This window comes from Drosophila ananassae, chromosome 3L, assembly GCF_017639315.1.
Source record: "Drosophila ananassae strain 14024-0371.13 chromosome 3L, ASM1763931v2, whole genome shotgun sequence".
Lineage (NCBI taxonomy): Eukaryota > Metazoa > Arthropoda > Insecta > Diptera > Drosophilidae > Drosophila > Drosophila ananassae.
In genome coordinates, this window is record NC_057929.1 from 10,461,491 (window position 1) to 10,484,555 (window position 23,065).

General features: G+C 41.4%; 1 protein-coding gene across 1 annotated transcript in view; it reads left to right on the top strand.

The window, feature by feature from the left end:
* Positions 1 to 13,991, top strand: part of LOC6496056 — a 32,034-nt gene extending 18,043 nt beyond the window's left edge. The window contains exons 3-7 of the mRNA XM_001960090.4: positions 9,620 to 9,721; positions 10,160 to 10,268; positions 11,231 to 11,407; positions 11,472 to 11,585; positions 12,458 to 13,991. Of these exons, the coding sequence (XP_001960126.2) occupies positions 9,620 to 9,721; positions 10,160 to 10,268; positions 11,231 to 11,407; positions 11,472 to 11,585; positions 12,458 to 12,597 (642 nt within the window). The 3' untranslated portion in view covers positions 12,598 to 13,991. The remainder of the gene's footprint in view (positions 1 to 9,619; positions 9,722 to 10,159; positions 10,269 to 11,230; positions 11,408 to 11,471; positions 11,586 to 12,457) is intronic.
* The last annotated feature ends 9,074 nt before the right edge of the window (positions 13,992 to 23,065 follow it).

Consider the following 23,065-nt stretch of genomic DNA (forward strand, 5'->3'; position numbering starts at 1 on the left):
CGTCGCATTGTTTAACTCTGGCAACGACAACGAGGATGATGGCTTTCGGGCCAGCTTTTTTTCCGCAAATAAAAAGACGTTATTCAACTTACCTTTCAACTGATTGAAATGAAAAAGTATTGAATATTAATTGAGTGTAGCCGAATCCATCTGATGTAGTCCATGAAGTCATTTCTAGAGTATTCTTTTATAAAATGTTTTCTATAAATCATAAACCAATCACCCTGTTACTTTCATTTCCGCTTCTGTTTACTTGTTACCCATTTCCGTTTCCACCTTTCATTGGGCGACGGAATTTAATTAAGTCCCTCCGCTTATCGAGAGCATTTTGTGTGAGTTTCTGCCCAGAGCCAAACTAATATGGCAGTAAACACACAGATTTCGGACATTTGGGCCCAGCAACATGGCCACGTGGGTCATTGAGCAGCCAAAAACACACATACACCCACGCTCACAAGCCCCTTAAAGAAAGAGACAGCAGAGGGAATTAGAGAGGGATAGATGGGGAACGGAGATGGACACTGAGAACAAATTACACCTTTGTGTATATTTGTGGTAGTGGCCGAAGCTGTGTCTGTGGAGCATTGACATGTCATGGCCTCAAGTGGTATTAATTTTCCGCTTGTCTAGAGTTATTACTCATACGCCGTGGTGTGCGTCACGTTTCGTGTATTTGTATAAGCCCGACTAGGACTCGACTCGGAGGTGTTTATGCCGGACCCCGATTAGGTTATCCCCTCGATTCCCCAGCCAGCTTGAAATGACCCATGTGCGTGTTTGCTGCGTGTCTGGTTTAAATTGACGATTTCATAATTGTGCCTTCAAGTGTGCGGAAGTTAATAAGCACTTAAGCCCTCGTAGGCTGTCTGTGGGTGTGGCTGGCTTTTGGGTCTACTCCTGGGCTTGGGTTCGAGTTCGGTTGAGTTTAGGGTTTGTGTTGGCCAAGTTGGTGCTTTGCTCGGCTGCGTGCTCAAGTGGGTATGCTATGGCTTATATGGGCCATACAATGTGCTTGGGCCTCGGTCTAATAAGTCGGCAATTTGTATTATGGAAATTGTGTTACACAGAGCCTCCTTGTGGTTGGCAAAATATTATCATCGCTGCACTTGTCCCGAGGCTGCAGTCTTCGTAATTGCACAAAGTCTCACCATCTCACCAGATGCATTCATTAGGTGTAATTTTATGGGTTTATATACATATAGAATAATACGCTTTACGCACCCATTCCGTAATTGCATCCCCAATGAGACAGAACTGAATTAGATGGCTGAATCAGCACCACTTTGTAACTGAGTCTTAAAGCTCCTTAAATGCCAAACTGCAAGTGAACTTTCATTTTAAAGCCCACACCATGTGTGAGACCCGCTGTGCTAGGAGTTTCTGGCTTCGTACAAATGTGAATGTGAATGAAAGTTCAGTGGGCAGGAAATATACCTCCAGACATGCAAAATGATTTCCATATAGTAAAGTAAAATACCTCAGGCCGTCCTGGGGGAGAGAGTGCTCTGCACTGCGGCAGAACTCACAATCGAAATGCTTTTGTCAGGTGTGCTCGCTTTTTTCTATTAATGTCTAAAAAAAAAAACGATGGGGAGGTGAGTGCCAGCCCCTTTTTTTCGCCCTCAAGAATACACACTAAACATTTCCGCGGAATTCGGATTGTGATTCCGATTTGGGCTTTGTTTTTTGTTTCTGCTTCCCTTTGCCAGGGCGACTCTGTCGTAAATTTACTTTGGACGACAATAAAATGCAGGAAACATTAAATAAATGAATTGCTTCCTCGAGCGCGCCTTTGTTTCGGCATTTTGCTGCAATTTTCATTTTTGTCGCGCCATCATTTTGCAGTGGTTGAGCCTTTTATGAGCCCGGACGAGGGTGGTGGGTGTTTGGCGGGGATAGCATCAAATAAATGGCTCCGGAATACCTTGAAGTTAAGCGCACTTAATACCTTCTTTGTAAAATGCTGTTGACAACATTCCATTAAAGTAATGCTATTAATTACAAGCACTTTTCTCGCACAATTCGTTCAATTTGCAGACAAATCTGCAGCTCCCAGAAATGGAAATTTTCTGGCAAATTTAAAGCCCATAAATCAAATGACACCAACAGCAAGAAGTCCTTGCTCCCGCACACACACATGTAAACAAAAAGGCAAGGAGCCGAGAGACAGAGAGCACTTCGAATTAAGAATTACGACATTCGAATGTGGCAGGACAGACATTAAAATATGTCATTAGGGTATTAGTCGAGAGCATCAGCTTAAATGGCATTTAAAATAAACTAAGCAAATACGTGTCCTGTCCTCTGTCCTGTGTCAGACGTTGCCCCAATGGATCCTAACCCTTTGGCTTTGCCAGTTGCACCCGGCACGGCTCATATAAATTGAACTAAATCAGCACACTCGAGCCACAGTCGGGATTAAAATTTATAAACCAGTACGGTACTTGGATTGTTTAACACAATTTACTTCGGTTAATAGGTAGATTGTTAAACAGAAAAGGGGTATTAATAAAGTTTAAATTAAATTAAGTTTGTTTAATTTAATAACATTTCTGTTAAAGAATTTTTCCACTTTTGGGAGCAATCACTGTAACCCACATAAGCTCGAATAAATGTCTCCCCGGGACATGCAGTTCACTTGCTTCTGTCCATGGCTCTTTCCGGCTCAATCCCCCTCTGTCCTGCTTCCCCCTGTCCAGAGTCCTACAATCTCCCCCTGTATATGTATGTATAAATATATATATGTATATATATAATTCCGCTTCCTTTGCCAATGCCAATTCCCATGTTTGTCCTGTTGCTCCGGCGAGTGCGAGTCTGTGTGACTTGAGCACTTAATTACTTTTTAGATAAATTGTCGTTTTTAATGTCTAGTCTCGCCTCCTGTCTCTAGGATATTTTCATAGAGAAAAGTAGCAGTAATTAAATGTGCTCACAGCATGGCCAGGCATCACGACGGCTCTGACAAAAGAAAATGCGAAAAGCTTAAATGCTAAAAATTTGAAAATGTCCCGCTCAATTTCTCCACCGCCCATCAGCCACCTCCCACATACTACCACCAAGATAGAAGGTAATTTATTTATAATTTTCTAGAAAATGTTCACCGATGCAGATTAGAAAATATAATTGTATGAGAGTGCCGGATGAGCTGGATTCTAAGGTAAGCCATAGATAGAGAAGTTCCTCTCGCTTTGGCGACTACTTTTCCTTCGCTCTGGCCAGATAAAAATACAGAAATTGGTATTTTATGAAAATTAACGCTGTGGGCCCTTGCCCTCTGGTTCGGATCAGTCGTTTAGATAAAAAAGGTTACGCAAATGTTTAAGCAGAGCGACTGAGCTCGGATTTAAGCACACATAGAGTGCCACAGGAGGTGTGTATGTGGGTATGCTCATATAATTTGCAAACTTTAAAATCAGATAAAATGGGAAATTGCCCTTGTCCGAGAAGTGAAACCGAAACCGAAAACCAGAAACCGATGGCGAACAGAGAAACCATTTAGTTTTCCAGCGGAGCGACAGAAAACAAACAAATAATTTAGCCAGCACATTGATGAGGGTTGGCAAAGGATAATGCTATATACAGGATATGCTCGGCACCGCTCTGCCGAGCTTAATCAAAACAAACACATAATTTCTGCATAATCATAATTTTTGCATAGTTTCACCTCGGCATCTGCCATGAATTTTCGGTTGAAAATTTTCATCCTTAAAATTGGCACACAGGATACAGTGCTTTTGTGTGTGTGTGAGAGTGAGTCTGTTTGTATGAGTTATGCTCCTTTGTGGAATTGTTGTGCGAACAAAGTAATACACATTGTTGTGCCAGTTCTCCGTTTTTATGTGAACTCTATGTGTGTTTCTCATTTTTTATTGCTCACATTCAGCTGTGTGCGGACTTAAAGCCCTTGCACTCAAGTCTCACTACAGAAGGAACAACAACATGGCAAACAAAAAGAAAGGACCTCAAACAAACGCTGGTCCTTGTGTACTGACACACAACCACACACTCCCCACCAAAGACACAGTATTGTTGCTCTTTGTAGTCCTCGCTGGCAGCCGCTTAAAAAAACATAAAATATTATAAAATATTTTACTGCCAAGCTCAGTTATTGTTGCAATGACCTTCGGGCTCAAAAATTTATTTCTATCTTTTTTACGCCTACATTTTTTTGTTTGCACAGCTGTTTAATACCGACTAGAAAAAAGTTCAAGGAAAGGAAAGGAACGAATCGTTGAACCCATGGAGAAAATTTTCCTACCAGACCGCAGGCTACAAATGGAAATTTCCAATATTTCTTATGTTTATTTCGGTGTTAGTTATTAATTATTTTTTCCATAACAATTTTATCAACTATCACACATAAGAATTTCATAAAAATTTTATTGAAGTGGTTTATCAAATTCATTTCTTTAGAGAAAATTGAAAATTGCTTTGTCTTTTTTAATTAAATTGGGAATCAATATTTAAAGTCCTTGCCAGACCTTGTCATTGTTTTCCCTTGCCAACAATTTACATTTCAAATGAAGAGAGGCCAATATAAATACCATAAAAATGTCTATTTTGAGGAACCAATTTAATTAGAAATAACCTTGGAATGCGTGTGTATAAGAAAGTCTGACGTCTGCCCAAGACTAAGCTCATTATAAGACCAGCAGAGCAAACTGAAGTTCGGGCACTTAGGGGCGCTGGTCCGAGAAGTTAATGTGCCTCGAAAATTGCCATAAACCTTTTCGAATGAATACAAATCATTATCACTTTGTTGCTGGCAGCCTTAACCGTAATTAAACCAACTCAACTTTACTCAAGGGGGACAAGGACATGGACAGGCGGACAGGAAGGACAATGGTCCGGAGTTGTTTGCCAGCTAATAAGACATTCTAGTCGACAGCTTGATGAGGCCAGCCGACCTCTTGGAGTATCCTTTTCGGCTAAAGATCCTGTTGTTAATACACAATGGAAAATAATTAATAAGAAATACGTTTTGATGGAAAAAAATATTTATTATATTCTTTTGTTGCGTCTAAAAATAGGTTTAATTACAAAAGCAAACCCTGAATACTATTCATAGATTATATTTCGCTTCTCACTGTGTACACCCACTGCTGTTGCCTGTCACAATGTTTATTAAAACAAATGTCCTGAAACAAAAGGGCTAAATTTGACGCAGATTTTTTGTTTGAGTTGGCATCTTGCGAGTATGCAGAATGGCTTCATCATTTCTATAAACTTTTTCACCCACAAAGCAAAAGCAGGTTGAGAGAAATGACCCCAACCTAAAACAATTAGTCCCGGCGTCACAAAAGGCCGTGAGGAGGAGCAGAGTTCACAGCCACAACCTTACGCCTTACACTCTCACTCCTGGACAAAAATCTTAATTATTTTAATTGCAATGCAATCATCAATGGCTGGGTACCACAAGTATAATGTCAGCCATTAACTTTGAATGGAAATGCGGGAACACGACTCGGCTGGAGGAAAAACAATAGCATTTCACGCAGGGCCTGTGTTGACAGCTGCTGAAAAGTAGGCTATGGTTATTTTCATTTCCACTTATTTTTTCGTTCATTGTTTGTCCTGCGGCTCTTATCAAAAATAATAGCTGATTGTTTGATATTTTTTTGTCGGTGGGTCCAAGGTTGTGTTAATGTGGGATAATATTGATGGAGTTGGAGCATTTAATCGCTCCTCAGTAAATGCTACAATTAATTTATTAAGAGGGAATGTCACTGGCCTTTCCTACCCTAATGATGACTCTGATTGATTCTACGTTCTCTCTAATTTCAGCATAGAGAGTTGCAATTAGTGTTTTTTAAGTGCCTGGTTAATTATGCAGTAATTGCACTTAATATGCATTTCCGCTGAATTGAGCTCTATTAGAGTTTCGATTGCCCTCAATTACATATGTATGATTGCTTGCCACCATGCCACCATTGGGGACAAGAGGAAACACCGATTTCACAGAAACAGAAAAACTGAATTTAGTTGCAGGTCGAACAATAAAGTTGTCAACTCAAATATTTACTAGCACATGAATTTATAAAAGTGGCAGTCAGGCAGACACAGCGATACTAAACGGAGCAAATTTTCAGTTTCCACCGTATCTTTTTTGGTTTTTTTTTTCAAACTGCAATTTAAAGAGTGGCCCCAATAGGAAAAAGGCGTAAAGGGTTCGAGGGAACTATACTGTTGAATTGACGATTTTCAAACACTCTTCTCCAAGGGAATTATTTCTAACTAAATATCGATAGATGGATTTTTAAATAACGCAAAGCAAATATGAAGAAAATAGCTTTTAGTTATCAAAGATGAAATATTTGCTGAAAAACTCAAATCCCCAATACTCCTCTGGGATCTGAGTGCCAAACTGAAGCCGCATATGAAAATAAACCCCCAAAAACTGAAACCCCACACAAACACTCTTGCATTCATTTGTTCGGATAGGACAAGTTGCAACCAAAATGGCTGATGTTGGTGCAGCTACTGCAGCAGTTTCTAAATAGAATTTTATTAAAATCGCTTGTTAAAAACTTTTTCACATTGAAAAAGTTGCGGATGCCTTTTTTTGCAACTTAAACACTGTTCCACCTCCCGGCTGACGGGTTTGCCCGGTTTGTGTTGCCCGTTGGGATTGTGGCAGAGCGGAAATTGGTCGGACAGCGGCACATAAAGCACACAAAAATTTGCGTCAATAGCAGGCAACAAAAACATGGCTAATACAACAGCAACATGCAACATCGAGCAGAACAAAAGCCAATCAAAAGTTTTTCAACAACGAAGCGATGGGTAAAAAGTAAACTAAATACAAACTTCGACACAATCGGCTTGTGCATAGATTTAGCTACCAAGCCTGGCAATTACCCAATCACCCACCAACCGCTCCCCTTTGCCCCCCTTACAATGTATCCCGGTGTCTGTGCAACAAATTCTGTGCCACAATCCAGACATTCTGCATATGGGGCCGACTGTCAGAGATCGAGATCCCGCGATAAGTCGACATTTTGTGCATTGGCAGGCTAAACAAATATACACACGAGGGCAAGGAATTATAAGCTTTCGGTTTAAGACTTCGAATAAAGATTACTTTTAAAACTGAATTGGTTTCACTTAACCACAATATTTATTGACCTTTTCTTAAAAAAATTATCAAAAAATTTATGCTTTTCCCTATTGAATTACCTTCGACTGTATAGATAGGCCATACCTTTTGGAAAACTGTTAGCGATACAACGGGGTAGACAAGTAGTTAGCATAAATTTGCCATAAATTTGCTAACAAGTGATTTGTGGTGTGTGCGCGTTGTAGCTTTTGGCCATAAATTAAGCGTCACTTTTTATTTTGCATACGGCTGACTAAAAAAAAAAAGAAGAAGGTAAAATGTAAACAATTATTTGCGTGCCCGCAGCTGCAGCCACAGGATTCACAGGAGATGCCAACTGGCACACGCACATACGCAGCCACGTTTACGCACGACAGGCGGCTGAGATTTATGCGATACGCACACAGACACAGGCACTCGCACAGTTTCCAACTAAAGGACTCGCATGCAGTCACATAAAAAGTCCTGCCAAAAAGGAAAAGGAATTCGCAGGCTTTTGATTAATTGCCGCCACATTTTACTCCCCCTGATGGCTTCACTTGGCACCCTTTCTCCACTCCACATTTTCCATGGGAATCTTGTGTTTTTCTTCTGGGTAGCTATAGCTAGCTAGCTGCATGGTTTATTTGCAGACACGTCGCAGAACTCGCAGTCGCAGTCGTCCCTCTTGCCATCATAAATATCATAAAAATCCTAAAAAAAAATATATATATATCTGTATATATTTGCGGGTATATATAGGATGTGTGTGTGTTTAAGGGGCATAGAAATGCCAGCGCTTCACATTTGTCCTGGGCGTCGACGGAGCCGGTTGCCGGCGTCGTCTAGGAGCTGCGGGCCAAAAGGGAATTTATGCGCAATTTATGCCTCACACTTGGATTTTACTGTTACAGATTGTATTGAATAGATATATAGAAAGAAAGATTTCGCTAGCATATGCCGGGCAGGATCTTGATAATAAACGACTGCCTCCTGCTCGCTAGCCATTCAATTGCAAATTTTCCCCAACATTGAAATATTGTTTTTTGTGCGGGCATTCGAGCAAAACTGCAAGGATATTATGTATTACCTAAACTGTGAGTTCACTGAGACTTGTGTAGGATTATGATATTTAGGAGCAATGTTTTGGGCCATGGGGAAATCCCTCGTCGTCGATTCTCGCCACTTTCATATCCTCAGACCGCCGCTGCGCCACATTGCGTATACGCCGCATTAAACATTTAAGCACGGAGTAATGTAATTCGTTTTTATTGGCAAACGCAGCTGATTTAACAATTTCTCCGCCATTCAACTTAATTTCAAGTTGCCTGCCTGCTCTCTTGGGTGTATCTGTGCAATTGTGTGTATGTGTGTGTTAGCCAGGGTATCTGTGTTTGCGGCAGTTTCAGTTTGAGTTTCAGGAGCGCGCGTGTGTCAATATTTGGCCAAAAAACGAAGGCAAGAAAGAAAGCTTAGTAAGAAAGTTGAAAGTAAATGCTCGCTTTTGCTTTTTACTTCGTTACTTCTTTTTTTGTTGGCCAATAAATAAAATCCTTATCAATTGAAAATTGATTGATACACGCGCTTAGGTGCTTGGGCCGGAGCCTGATCCTTTCCAGCACCGGCAGCATCATCATCTTCGTCAGGCAATAACCCCATATGGACAGCTAATAGATGTGTTTTGCTAGAGAATGCAGAGAGAAAAAATATCTTCTCAAAGTAGGCAACTTTTCTGGAGTGCTCCAAAGGAGTTTTTTCCTCTTAAGGAATGTAACTTTCTTTATCAACCTTGTTATATATTATGCATCATTAATATTTCATAAAGCCAAAAATGAACAGATTTTCTACTAGTGTAGGTGTGCGTGCCTTCATCATCGGCGGAAAAAATGTGCGCAAAAACTAGATGACGAAATGATTAATGGTCATTTAAGATTAGCTAAAGTCACATTCAGGCCCACTTTCAAGTATAAAGGAGAGGAAAATCGAAAAGGGGAGTGTCCGTGGGCCATTGGGCATGGAGCATGGGCTGTAGAATATAGGCGCACACGCCCACCATTTGTTCAGGGGGGCGGAGTGAGAGCTGCCCCGCCCATTTGTTTGTTTGTTTGTCTATTTACAGTTAGGTAGCCAATTTGAACTTTGAACCTAGGATCAATCAATCTGCTATTATGTTTATTGTTGCTGTTGTAGTAATTCTTACACGTAATTGCTTTTTTATTTTTTTCCCCACTTTTTTGTATTGTTGTTGCCCTCGACCATTTTGTATCCTTGGTGCCTTTTTGGAAAATTGCATCATCATCAAGTCGTTGTCATCGTCCTAGTCCCATCTTGATGGATTGGCAAACATTTGAAAAAGACAGAGAGTTCGGACCCATCTTCTTCGGACCGAGCATATGTTAAATATTCTAGTACGACAACAAAAAAATGTACGTTTTAGGGTGAAAAAAATGGAGTCCTTGAAGCAAACGAATCCCTATTGTATTTGGCTAATGGCGCCGCAGTATCTAACCCTCTTTTTCTCACCCATTCATCTATTTTTAGGTATCGTGGATACGCAAAAAGGATTATCATCTGCTTACGGTCGGCTTAACAACCTATAGCAGCGATGAGCGGTTCAGTGCCACGCACTTGAAACATTCCGAGGTGAGTCCTGTATCCTGCGAAATCTAATTTGCATTTCTGATGGCGAGCAGAGAAAGATGTTGAGCTGATTGCATCGGAGAACAGAGACTTGCATACAAATTTCAAGATATTTGCACGTTAAGAAAAATATTCCTCAAAATGTATAAATAATATGCCAACAAATATAATTTAAAAAAATATTTCTCACAGTGCAAAGTCTTATCCTTCATCTATTCACCCTCCGGTGAATATTTGCTGCATTGTAGACTTTTTCCTCTGGTCGGCCTAGTCGGCGAAATTGCCGATACGTGACAAAAATTCTGTGAGGAATATTTGCAAAATATTTTCGCAACTGCAGCGCACCAAATTGACTTCCAGGCTATGGTCTTTAATACTAACCATTTTTGTTTTCTTTCTGGCTCGTACTTTCTGGCCCGGCCTATTTGTTCACGCCTACAGGATTGGACACTGCAAATCAAATTCGTGCAGCTACGTGATGCCGGCGTCTACGAGTGCCAGGTGTCCACCCATCCGCCCACCTCGATTTTCCTGCACCTGAGTGTCGTCGGTAAGTAGAGGCCGGAAACAAAGGCCAAGGTATTGCCCAGGTTACGGTTTCGATTTGTTGTTAGTTCTATTTTCGAATTTGTTTTTGCACTGTCGGTCTGGACATTGGCGATTTTCTATAATTTCACGCCTTGATGGGTTTTTCTGTTTTCTATTTCCCAAGCCTCAGCTCCAAGCCCAAAACGGAATAAACAAATGCCAGTGAAAAGTCTACAGAATGAGTTTTTCGGACCCGGTTAGTTGTTTCCACAATTTTTGTTACGTACTCTCGGTGCGCTCAAGCTGAAATTAGAAATGTCCATATGCCAAGAGAACCAAGCAGGTGTGGGTGGGGACATGCGAGTTGATGGGGTCGATGGGGATGATGGGTCTGATGGTGACTATCCGGAGGCTGAAAGGCGACCGAAAGGGGTTCTCAACTTGCAAACTCAGTTTTCGGGCCAAATGGCAACGACTCAGCAAGTTCTCAACTGAACTGAACTAAACTCAGCTCAACTCATCGCGCTGTCCTTGGCTAACTGACGCACATTATTCTGAATTTAACAAACAATTTACTTTGAATGTGCTGCGCCTAATGGCCTTTTCTGCTTCTTCCGCCGTCTTGCCGGCTTCCACAAAAACAAAGCCACTCACTTTGGCCCACATACATGGAAACTGATGTGACAGCCCAGCCAGAAACTGTGCTACACATTTTCCTCCCAGCAAAATGGATCTGGGCCGGCTGCCAGATGTATTTCATAAATTTGTGGGGCACTTTCGGCGGGCTTCTGAGGGAAATTGATAACTGTCAGGGATAGATGCTAACCGATTTAGTCAGATGATAATAAAGGATTTGACTTTGACTGGTTTTTGACCCCAGGGGTCCCCAAAACCTTTGAACTAACAAAAGGAATAGAAATGGTATCTTTAGTTTGGATCAAAGATAGTTTTTCGACAAATATAACTCTATGCTTTCTATGTTAGAAGCGCGTGCCGAGATCTCGGGACCCCCCATTCGATATTTAACACCCGGCTCCACGCTACGCCTGCAATGTCGAGTGGTGCAAAATACGGAGGCATCGGAGTATATATTCTGGTATCACGACAACCGCATGATTAACTACGACATCGATCGGGGCATTAACGTGTCCACAGAGCCAGGTGAGTCCTCCCAATTCGGTCATTTTAAACCCCCTAACCCCTTGACGTCTTCTGTTCGCTGCAGACTTTCAATCATCGGAGCTTACCATTCAGCGGACACGGCGGGAGCACTCCGGAAACTTCACCTGCGTGGCCAGCAACACGCAGCCGGCCAGCGTCCTAGTCCACATCTTCAAAGGTGAGTTTGAAAGGGGGAAAAAATAGGGGATTTATAAACAACGATGCCGTTCAGCCAATAAATTAAAGAAATTCCTGGATAAGTGCTAGTGTAGAGCTTTCAAAAGTTAATGAATTTTAATCGTAAAATATGAGTTCGCGGTAAAGTACTTTATCCTGTGCACCATCGAATTTATTTTGGTCCTGCGCCAGAGAAATTTCAATTATGTCCGCCAAATGAAATTAAAACTTTGAATAAACAAAAGACTGTGCATTTGAGTATCCGTAATATTTGTACATCTGTATCTCTGCAGCTGTATCTGCGCCAGTGAATGTATCTTTATCTGGGCATCCGTTAGCCTTTTTTCGGTTCATATATCAGGGAAGCAAGCCAGTGTGGAGTGAGTGTGGTTATGCTATATGCGTTTGCTAAGAGAGAAAACAATAAAAGTAATTTATGAAAATTACACGGCCGCAAGCATGTGGATTAAAAATGCCCGCGCACGGTGTACGGCAGCCAACCATTTGGCAGGCAAACTGCTATTAAAAGCCAGCTCATAAACACAGCGAGTGAAAGAGACAGAATTTAAGGCCAAGAAAGAGAGGGGACATGGCAGATGGGAGGACACAGGAGAGACTAACACAAACAAAGAGTGCCCACGTAGTTAGTGCTTGTCATAATTTATAAGTTTCTGGCGCGATGAAGCGACGACGCTCATTAGCATTTTGTTGGTTAAGCTCACATTTCGCCAGGATTCTCTGTTTTTTTGTGTGTGTGCCTCTTGTTTAAGCTGTTGGCTCTGTGTGTTTTTTTAATTAAATTTCTGTGCAAATTTCATTTTCATATTCTCACCCAAGCTTGCTTTTTTCCGCACTTTCTTCTTCCATCCTCAGGCGACAATCCGGCAGCCATGTATCACGGACATGTGGGCGGCTCCACGAAGACAATGCAGTCGCAGCTGCATATGATTATGATAATCATTGCCAGCGGCTATCGGATATTCCACACGAGTGTATATATGAAGATCGTGTAGATGGGTCAGCTGCTGTAAGCCCGCGGAGGACAAAGAACGGAAGGACGACCGGAGAAGGACGCATTTGTAACTATGTCATGGAGGAGAGGGAAGCCAAGCAGACGGAACCTTAGCCATAATCTTGAATTAGTTATTTCTCTACTTCTAAAATACTATGATGGCATCTCTCGAGGCCCAGCATCCAACATACGTACTAAACCATACACCTAAAATCCAAAGATAAAAAAACCAAAAACCAAAAACCTAATACATAATACCTAAAGCCTAAGCCAAAAACTATCAAAAGAAAAGAATCAAATCTAAGAGCTACCTAAGAGCAGCTCCCCAAGCTGAGCCATCAATCAGCAGGTGAGGCGCCGCCAGGTGTGCGTGTATACAACACTCCTTTTATATGTGTATGTGTCTCTGTGTGAGTGTGTTTTGTTAATGTGTAAGTGTCATACTTAGCCACAAGATGCAGCAGCAGTAGCAGCAGCAGCAGAAGCAGTAGCTTAGATGCCACATGCCGCACATAATGTATAAAGGTAAACTTTGCAGACTATTAGAGAACCGGCACCAGGAGCTTTTATCCAGCCGATGGTTTTCCGGAAAAGTGACCCACTAATCGACTAGTGGGGGTTACAGCTCCACTTTAAGAACTGACCGACAAAAACATATATACATATACAATATATAGTTTGTGCATTTCGATATCTAGAATTCATATTTTTACAAGTCTCTACGATTAAGGAACTTAGTTTCAGCCACAAGCACTCAATCATCGGAATTTGATTTATGCCGCATTGTACAGACAACCACTTAACTGATTAAAATGGATTTAGCTGAAGACATTTCGTTTTACTCGAGAAAAGGCTCTTTGAATAAACTTTGAGAATTAAGCTGTAAATAAATTATTTGTTAAACTAAATTACATAAATAAACTATTATCGTTAAGTGTGGCTAAAAGTTATTTGCAAGAAGTGCAAGAAAAAATTGTAGAGTGTTGGGGCAAGTTGATAAGTACTATGGCTAAGAAAGAAAAATTTGGCAAAAAGTTGTTAATCAAAAGAAGAAAAAGAGGAAATAAAAACCAAAAATCGAGAAGCGAGAACCGAACAGAGTAATCAAAATAAACTAATTGTCTAACTTAAGAGATATTTAGCAATTTTTAATTAGTGGACATAACTTTTAACTGTCTTAGCGGCATTGGCGATTAACTAAACAGTGACGATTGAGGAGGAATGGAGGAAGGCTTTCAATGATTGTGTGTAAATATCGAATTGTGCAGCTGCAGCAATGATTTCTAGCCCTTAAGTCTGTGTAGTTAAATGTAACGAAAATTACTAAAATGAAAACCATCAAGCGAAAACAGAACAAATAAAACATAATAAAATTATGCAAAATATAAAAACCAAGCACTTTGAGTCACTCGTTTAATACGGCAAGTTTAAGTGGTTGTTGAATAACGTTTTCCATTTTTTTGTTTTGCTTGTGCTTTTAAGCAATTTCAGAGTGCCATCTGGGGAGTCAGTTCTGAAGCTGAAGATGAAACTGAAGCAGAGCGCGGTTCATTTCACTCGCTGCTCCTTGACTCGGCTCGGCTCGGCTCGACTTGGCTCTCTTGAGTTAATAAAACCAAATTGTGTGTCGAGAATGACGAGCGCGCACGAGGACGAAGGATAAAGATGATGTTGATGGCGTTTCTCGAGGCGACACTTGATGCCTGTCCTTCGGCTCGGATTTCTCCAGTGCAATTCAGTGCTCAACACCCCCAACAGCCACACCGACAAACTCAACAATCGCTATACTATATGAGTGAGTGAAGGATACTCGAGCTGCCTTGGTAATTAAGTTTTAAATTGGCCATCATTCGACCGCAGAAACTTGCTTGCTCAATGGAAGTTTGATTTGTTGCTAATTTCATTTCTGTTGAATTGCGAAAGCAAGTTTAATGAACTAACAAAACCATGGATAGAGTTTTCCACTGCGAAACTTGCCTTAAATAATGGGAGTGTGCGATGCAATGTCTGGGCTAACCGCATCCAAACGGGCCAAACTCCAGAGCCACAAACGCAAAACTCCCACAGAATAGCAAACATAGACATTGAAAAACCCAAAGCAGATTTGGCCAACTGTGTTTGCCAATGGCCAGGAGGCGAACACCAAACGCAGCACAAACAGCAACAGCAACAGCTTCTGCATACGCCCATAAACACGCCCTCAAATATATTGTTATTATGTGTTATATCAAAAGGCACTCACACTGACTGTGGGAGGTGGGGGCTTGGTGTGGCAATTGCTGCAGGCGGCCCAATAGAAAAGTTAAGTCAGCAAGCATCTATCCACTGGGAGTTGGTGGCTGCTGAGGGGAAAAAAGGAGAGCCTTTCATAGACCATTCATTCATTGCGTGAATTATTCACAGAAATCTTATAAGCCTGAATAGGCTCACGCATTTTAGGGCTGCAAAATGTTTCCTTTCTTCAAAAGGACAGTTAAATTTTGCTTTTTAAATCATACGCCTCGTTGGCTAGTGGCTTAGTCACTTAACTTCAATCGAAGGAAATCAAATTCAATCCTAAGAATTATATCCAATTATCATGGCTTTTTTCTTTTACTTATTCAGCTCGACATCAAATATACATACAATGCATTTTGGTATTTATTATTAACCCATTTTCGACCAACAACGGACCACTGAACAGAAATGGCCGAAAGGACCCCAAAGCACCGTAAGTCAAGTGAGGCGTGAATTTCAGTCATGTCAACACTTAATATGTCGAAAGGCCATAACCGCCCCAACTCCCGACCACCGACCCCCAAAAACGGGGCCTGAGGGAAATTTAACAAATGCAAAACGCATTATAACTGTATTTATGTGCAAGGTCTGTAAGAGTATGGGTGTGTGTCTGTGCGGGCCGTTGTCGGTCAAATGCGCACACACAATACGTATACGCCTTGTGGCCCATCCGAGGCCATTGTGCATGTATGGGTCTGCTTTGTTGCTAAAACTGAACGCCATAGCCCTGCGATGGCCAAGCTCATTCTCTTCCTCCAGCTCCGCCTGATGCCTGTCATAAAAATTCCAATTTAGTTTCCAATTGCTTGACTTAAAGTGCTCTGGCATTCAAGCGAGTGTCTCTTGGTGTGCGCTTGTCAGAGTCCTTTGTATGTATTATATACTATGTGTGTATAGATCGGTGGATGTGTGTGATGGCACTTCATAATAAACTTAACGACGCACAATTATGCTACAAGTTGGCAGTTTGGGAGTAGATGGGGTCCCATACAAATGCAAAGCACAGCAATTTCCCAGGCGTTACTCATACGCCCCGTTTTACATTTAGACGCGTCTTGTAATTCAAAATGACAGACACGTACATCGTGAAAACGGCCTGTTGAAACGCTCTGCCAATGGTTTTATTATCGCACACCCACCCGCACACACATTATCTGCCTTTCTGGCCATCCAGGCGAAATCGATAGCCATTGTGTGCCTGTGTGCGCCAGTTGAAAGTGGCAGGCGGAGTGCCTTTCAGGGCATCACCATTCATTAGGGCATTAGTTTTGAGTGCATTGAGCACTCTTCAACTCCGAACTCCCAATCATCCCGATGCCTGATCTTCTCCTGACTGTGGCTTGGCCTTTTAACTGATGCACAATTCAATTAAACTTCATCCAGAAGACCACAATTAAGAGCTTATCACTTTGTGCTAGAACACAAGAATTTATACCTTATTCCTGCAGATTATACGATAAAGCAAAGAATAACAAGCACGGCAAGATTAAAGAAAAACATTGCATTGAAAAGCATTCTTTAATATTTCATAACATTCCACTTTGCCTAAATGAGCCATGGAATGGCATATTAACCTTGTCTGAAGCTTCACTTGGCAGCCAATTTGAAAAGCCTCTTAAAGCTGCAGCTTACTGAAGGTCCAATTACCAAAAAGCACTTTAAGTTAACATCCCCAGCCATTTGCTCAAGGTCACCTGGCTTTTGTGTGCGCATAATGGAGAACAATTATATGAAAAACTTCTTACCAGCTAACATACAATCACAATCGGAATACTAAGCTGAATCAGATTAATCGAATTCCAAGGAATATAGGTAACAAATACAATCTTCCCAAATGAGAATAAAAGCAGCTTCGGACAAAAATAGAAAATGCATAGAAAAAAATGGGGGATTTCTCCTAAAATAAAATACATAATAATGTATACACCTTCCGATTTGTTCATAGTTTTAAATATTCTATTATTTTTCCTCTACAAAAAAATGCTATATGTGTGAAATGGCAATCTATTTTTTTTTCTCTGCATAAAATCCGAGCGATTTCTGGACATGTCTAGAGTCCCTCGATGGCCATCAGCAGATGTTCGGGGCGTGGCCATATTCAAACTCATTACCACACAAACAAATGAGTCTTATTTGCGCTTAGAATTCCCCACGCAGAACTCTTTCATGTAATGAGAGCCAATTAGGCCAAGCTTACAAGTGCAGGGAAGCTTGGCAGACTGACACCAGTGGGTGGTGGATGCTTTTCGGTTAATATTTGGTGGGCTGAGTCATCTGGCATCTGTTGCCGGCATATTGAATTGTTATTGTTATGTTGCAGTTTTGTAGCCAATTACTTGAGCATGTTCTGGTCTCAAACTCCATCGCTGTGGATCTGTTGTCTTTTTGTTTTTGTGGGCTGGAGCCAATTATTGCGACAGGACATGGCCTGTTGCATGTTTTTCCGGCGAAAGCGCTGCAATACTCATAGAGCAAACAAATGGGGGAGGAATGCACAGAGAATAAACTCTATAAACATATTTCCAATTAATTTTTTAAGAACTGTACTAATTTAAATCTGGAGTATTGGCTTATTAGAAGCGAGTCTCGCTCTTAAACATTTTCAAGTTTGTTGGGAAAATCATTTTCTTTCATTACTTTCATGAAAAGTATGCCAAACAAATATATTTTTATGCTACTTTTGTTCCCCCGGCCGTTTTGTTTGCGGCCTATAAACAAGCTGTGCCGGCAGAAGGCTTTAAAAATAAATTAAATGCCATAAAACAAAAGGATTAGCTCGATGGCATGTCCACAAAAAAACAGGGAATCCGGAATCGAGCGGCCGGAGGGAGACAAAGGGCAAGAGGTGGCCATAAACAAAGCGTGGCAATGACAAAACTTAACCCTAAGCAAAAGACAATAAAAACACTTAAAGCGAGGGTCCTGCTTTCACACACAGGCATACCCAGAGGACCGTGCGGCACATACGTATGTATCATATGCTATAAGGAATGCCCGCAATGACCCAGCCAAACATAAACAAAAACGCAAAATGGCGCAAACATGCCACAAAACAAAGAACGGTGGGGGAGAAGGGAGAACAGTAACAGTAACAGGCTTGGGAGTATGCCTCATGTGTCATGTGGCTGGGGAAAGCGAAATGAAAGGGAAACAAGTGTAGCGCACATGAAAGATATGAACTAGAAATAAACAAATATTTCGTATTCAGGCTCGCAAAATGTGTGTGTGCGTCTGTGTGTTTACATGTCTATTGCCCATGCCCCTTGCCCCAAGCCTCATGCCCCTTCCAAGTCCCGGTGGCTGTGAAATTAGTTGGCAATGATAAAGATAAGTAACGTGAAATATGCGGCCCTCGCAATGTGTTTTCCAACCAGCAAGGACCATTGAATTTCCCCAACGCTGGCACGCTCTTCTTTTCTGTCGCCATATTTGTCCTGCCAAAAAGGAAGACAACATACAATTTTATGACTCCGATTTCTCGCTTGCTCCTCCATTTTTCCCATCGTCTGTCCAAGACATTTGCATATAAAGGCCATAAGCGCTTCTCGAGAAACTATTTACAAATTCCACATAATTTACCAAACAAAGAGCACACCCCGGAAAAAAAGGGTTTTTTTTTTGTGTCTGTGCCAGTCAGCAAGGCTCCAATATTTTAATTAAATTTTGCCAATTGAATGTTTTTTGTTTGCCAATTGCTTAAATTAAATATGAAATCAAGTGTGTGCACAATGCAGATTGAACTATCAATCATCAACAGGAGCCGTGTTCCCCCAAATGCATTGAAATTGTGCGGAAAATGAATGCATAAAATTGTTTGCAAAATGTATCAAAAAAGTTTAGGCCAAATTCGAGCTCTAAATAATTGAATTGCAATCAAGCTGTTAGCTATATGTGTGTTTTGGTCGACTGTGAAATACCTACTGCAATACTTTCTAGATAAATACTTTTTTGAAAGTGCGCATAAATTAATTTGGCTCTTGAGGCCGAAATCCAAAGTCCAAGCAAGTGTCACTAACTCGACTCAATTTAAAGCTCATCAAATATAAAAAACAGCAAACCATTTGATCAAGCCAGGCCTCTCCTTGGCCGGCTTGTAAATAATTAAATAAGGCTCACTGGCAACTCAATTGGATTAAATCTAACATGCTGAGTAAGAGACAGCAATTGAGTCAGAGAAAGAGATATGACACAGGCCCAGGCGGGGCTTTCTTGACCCTTGGCCCACTGTCAGGCAGTTGCAGTTGCTAATTGGCCAACACTTTGGTGCCAAGCCCGACGAGTATCTGCTCAGTGCATCCAATGCATCGATTTTGCATAACTCCCAGCTCGCATTCGGGATTTGGGATGTGAGATGTGGTTTTCGGGCATCAACAGATTTTCCATTTTGGGTTATTTGTCATGCACGGTCCTCAGTTATCGCACTGCCTTGTTTTTGCTGTTGTTTGCAACATGTCATCGGGAAGCCCATGTGCATAGATACACAGATATGCGGCGAGGCGGTTGCCACGCCTGCTGGCTGCGTTGCACATTATGAATTGTGTGTTAGTTAAATTGCCATTACAAGCCAAATCACATTCCACATTTGGGCAATGAATGTTCTCGCATATTCATATTCACAATGCGTGTGAGTCGAACCAGTGCTGGCATAGAAGCTATTTTCAGGAAAAGTAATACATCCAATATATCTTTCAGTAAATCTCATATTAAAGTAATTTTCTCTTTCTTTTTATCACTCCCAATTAAACATTTATTTTTGGATGGTCTGATGTTATTGGCACCACTAATGCTATAAGCCAACTTGAAGGTGTTTTATTTGCTTGGCAGGACACAAGCAGACTGAGAAACAATACACTGTTGGGGGAATGTCCAGACTCATTAGGCAACTGTTGCCAGACATTGGGGAAATAAATTATTTATGTCCTCGGACCACCCAGACTGATGAGATGACTTATGTAAGTGAGGAATGTGGTAAGGGAGAAGTCTCCATTGCGACGCCTGATGAAGAAATCAATTTTATAATAATTCCATGCCCTGGAATCATAATGCAATCTCCGATATTGACATTTCCCGATTGCTGTTGACTAGCTGGCTGTGTTTGCCTTCTGTTTGTGGTGGTATTTGCCCGGGAACCCAAGATTCTGGCTCGATTTTGTTCGGTTTATGCATGGTGGTCCGTCCATATACACAAAATTCGACAATCGATGGGCAAACACACTGGGTCTGACTTTTGAGCCTGAGCTGAGATTGTGAGGCATCGCTTGTTGGGTTTACGCCACATGGCAAATAATCAAATCTACACTTGGCGTTATGCACATGCAGTGCAAATCGAATTTCAAAGATGCTTATACATACATATTTGCTTGTGGCTTTTGCCAGCGTTGCAGATGCTTTTCGTCCCAGTTGAGAAATTTGCAGAACCTGGTCAACTTCCGTCGAACCATTTACTTTTTTTCCAGGACTTATCTGCAGTTTATTCCATGTGCCTTGCCCAATTGCAGCAAGTAGAAACATTAAAAGCAATTCTGAACTCTATGCGGAATTGAAACCTAAATAGAATATCCTCGAGTCTGGATTCTCTCAAATTCTGGTGCTTTTTGTCTATGTTCCATAAGGTTGACAAACAGCAAGCTGGGGAGATATTCTGACAATTTCTGTAGTGTACTTACGGACGCACTAACAAGCATTGCGTGCCAGCAAACAAAAAGTAAAATTTCTCCCAACACAACGCCACAACAAAGGACTCTGGATGAAGCTGGAGGGTGTGTGCTCCAAATAGCAGCTCAAGTATTTCCAGACACGCTGCATCCACCAACGCACACACACGACCAGGGCCACAGGATATGAGGGATATGGACCTCAAGTCGCTGCTGATCCTGCGAAGCAAAACATAAACCCAGACTCGCTCCCAGGCCAAGATTGAGATGCTACACTCACAACAGATGTCGGCCGGGGCAACCCAATGGGGCTGGGGGTGTGTCAGCGGTTAAACTGCTAAACGCTTTTTGGCACCTTAACAACGAAAACAGCTGCAGCGCGGCGGCAGCAGACAAACAAAATATTGTTACAAGAGAAATTGCCAGCAAATAGAAAGAAACGCATAAAAAAAGCACAATAAAAAGTAAAGTTTTCGCTGCCCTAAAAAAAGACATTATGCTTCTGTTGTTCCACTTGGCAGGAAACAAACAAATCGAAATTATTTGTGTGCTCATGTCCTATCCGCCCCTCCTGCGCCAAAGGAAAGTGTATCTCCGCTTCGCCTAGTCTACTGTCTTCATTTTTTCGTATTCTTCGGGCCCGGAAAAATATGTTATTAGGATGAAAGTGGTCGTAAAAAATTGGGAACATAAACTGTAAGTGTTGGCCCATGAATTTTTTTTACTGATAGAGAAAAATTTTTATTTTATAAAGAAAAAACTCGTAAAAATGACTCAATCTACATTTTTAATTATTTTTACCTTTGTTATATTTTTTATTTTCAACAAAAGGGATTTTCTTCCAAGACTAACCAAAAAAAAAAAGCGTCAATTATACACTTTTGATGAAAAATAAACAAACATAGACCAACAAATGAATAATGTTCTGTGAACCTTGATGAACCATTATTATTTTTGTTTTTCAAATCAAATAAAAATAAAAACCTACACACAACAAAAGAACTTATCTCCGCCGGGATTATATCCGCTGGCAGGTTATATCCAAGTTAAACCTCTCATCCCAGCTTTCCCAGTCTTCTTTCTTTTAACTTTTTGTCTCGAAAGAGAACTTTTATTTCTGGCGCCGACACGTGCTTTACGAACCGTTCGTTCACCCTGGACATTTTTACGCACACAAAATATTCGCAAATTTCTTTAATTGTGCGTTAAAGCGTTAATGAGGGGATCTAGGGATAAGCCGGAGTGGGGGCAGGACACTGTCCAGGCAACGACCCATATTCGTGACCGGGCAACTGACCGCGCCGCTATCCGCAACTATCCACACCAAAAACCATGATTGATAACATCTCCAGGACACTCGCAAACACGTGGACACTACAGGGCGTGTGTGTGAGCGAAAACGGACGACACTGGAAGAAACTTTATAAAAATAGTGGCCTTTAATACACTATAGTATCTTATCAAGAAGGAGACACATTTTTTCTCTGTGCATAAAATGCAAAAATCGCCATCACCATCGCTTGCGACGCTTACCAATTGTTGGCTGATGGTTGCTGCCACAGCCGCTTGTTGGCCGTCGTTGCCGTTATCGCAGAAGTTAAAATTGCACTGCCATGTGTCAGGTACCAGTCCAAACCAAAAACCCAGACCCTGATTTTGGCCCAGACCGACACGTGTAACTGCCTGGTCATATCAGCGTCCCGGTGCCACTGCATTGTGCTGGGTGTGTTTGTGGGTTTTTGCATTCTGGCACCTTTAAATCTTTCCTTCTCTTTTTTGTGGGTGGCAAGCAGGGACCGAATGCGATTATTATTACATGTCGCGCATGCTGCTGGCAGATATTCATATTTAATATTTCGGGCAGCCAACCAACCACGACCGCAGCTTAAAGCAATCACCGGCGATGTTGCAAGAGACTCAAATTGGAGTTGGCTCCTGGCTGCATTCAGCTCGCATTCTACAATCCAAAGGAACAAATAAACAAGAAACGAAAGCTAACTTCCGACGAAGCCGTCGTTGATATACCCTTAAAGTTCGGTGACAGTTTGGATTAAAAGCCATATCTAGCCATATATCAGTCAATTTACATACGATCAAGAAAAAGTAAACCATTTTCTCCTCTAAAATATTGTCCTAAAATCGTTTTAAAATTTTTCAATTTTTTTCAAGGTGCTCCCCTATAAAATGCTGAGATTTCCATGGTTGCCGGTTTCGTCAATTTACATCCAATCAAGAAAAAGTAAATCATTTTGTTATCAGACAGACAGTCAGTCATGCCCTTATTGACTAAGGGTGTGATCCTGATCAAGTATATGGCCGGAGTTGTCTCTTTCACTAAGTTGCACACTGTTGAGCAAAAATAATAATACCCTCTCCAAGGGTATAAAAACATTTCATGCAATTTGCACTTGCGAGTGGCGTGAAAAACCCAAAGTTGGGGACCAGAAATACAGGAGCATTTCTGTAGCTTTTGTGTAGAAGGAAATGAGCCTGAAGTTCACTGGGGATTTCAGCTTGGACTGCCGCCTGCACTGGAGC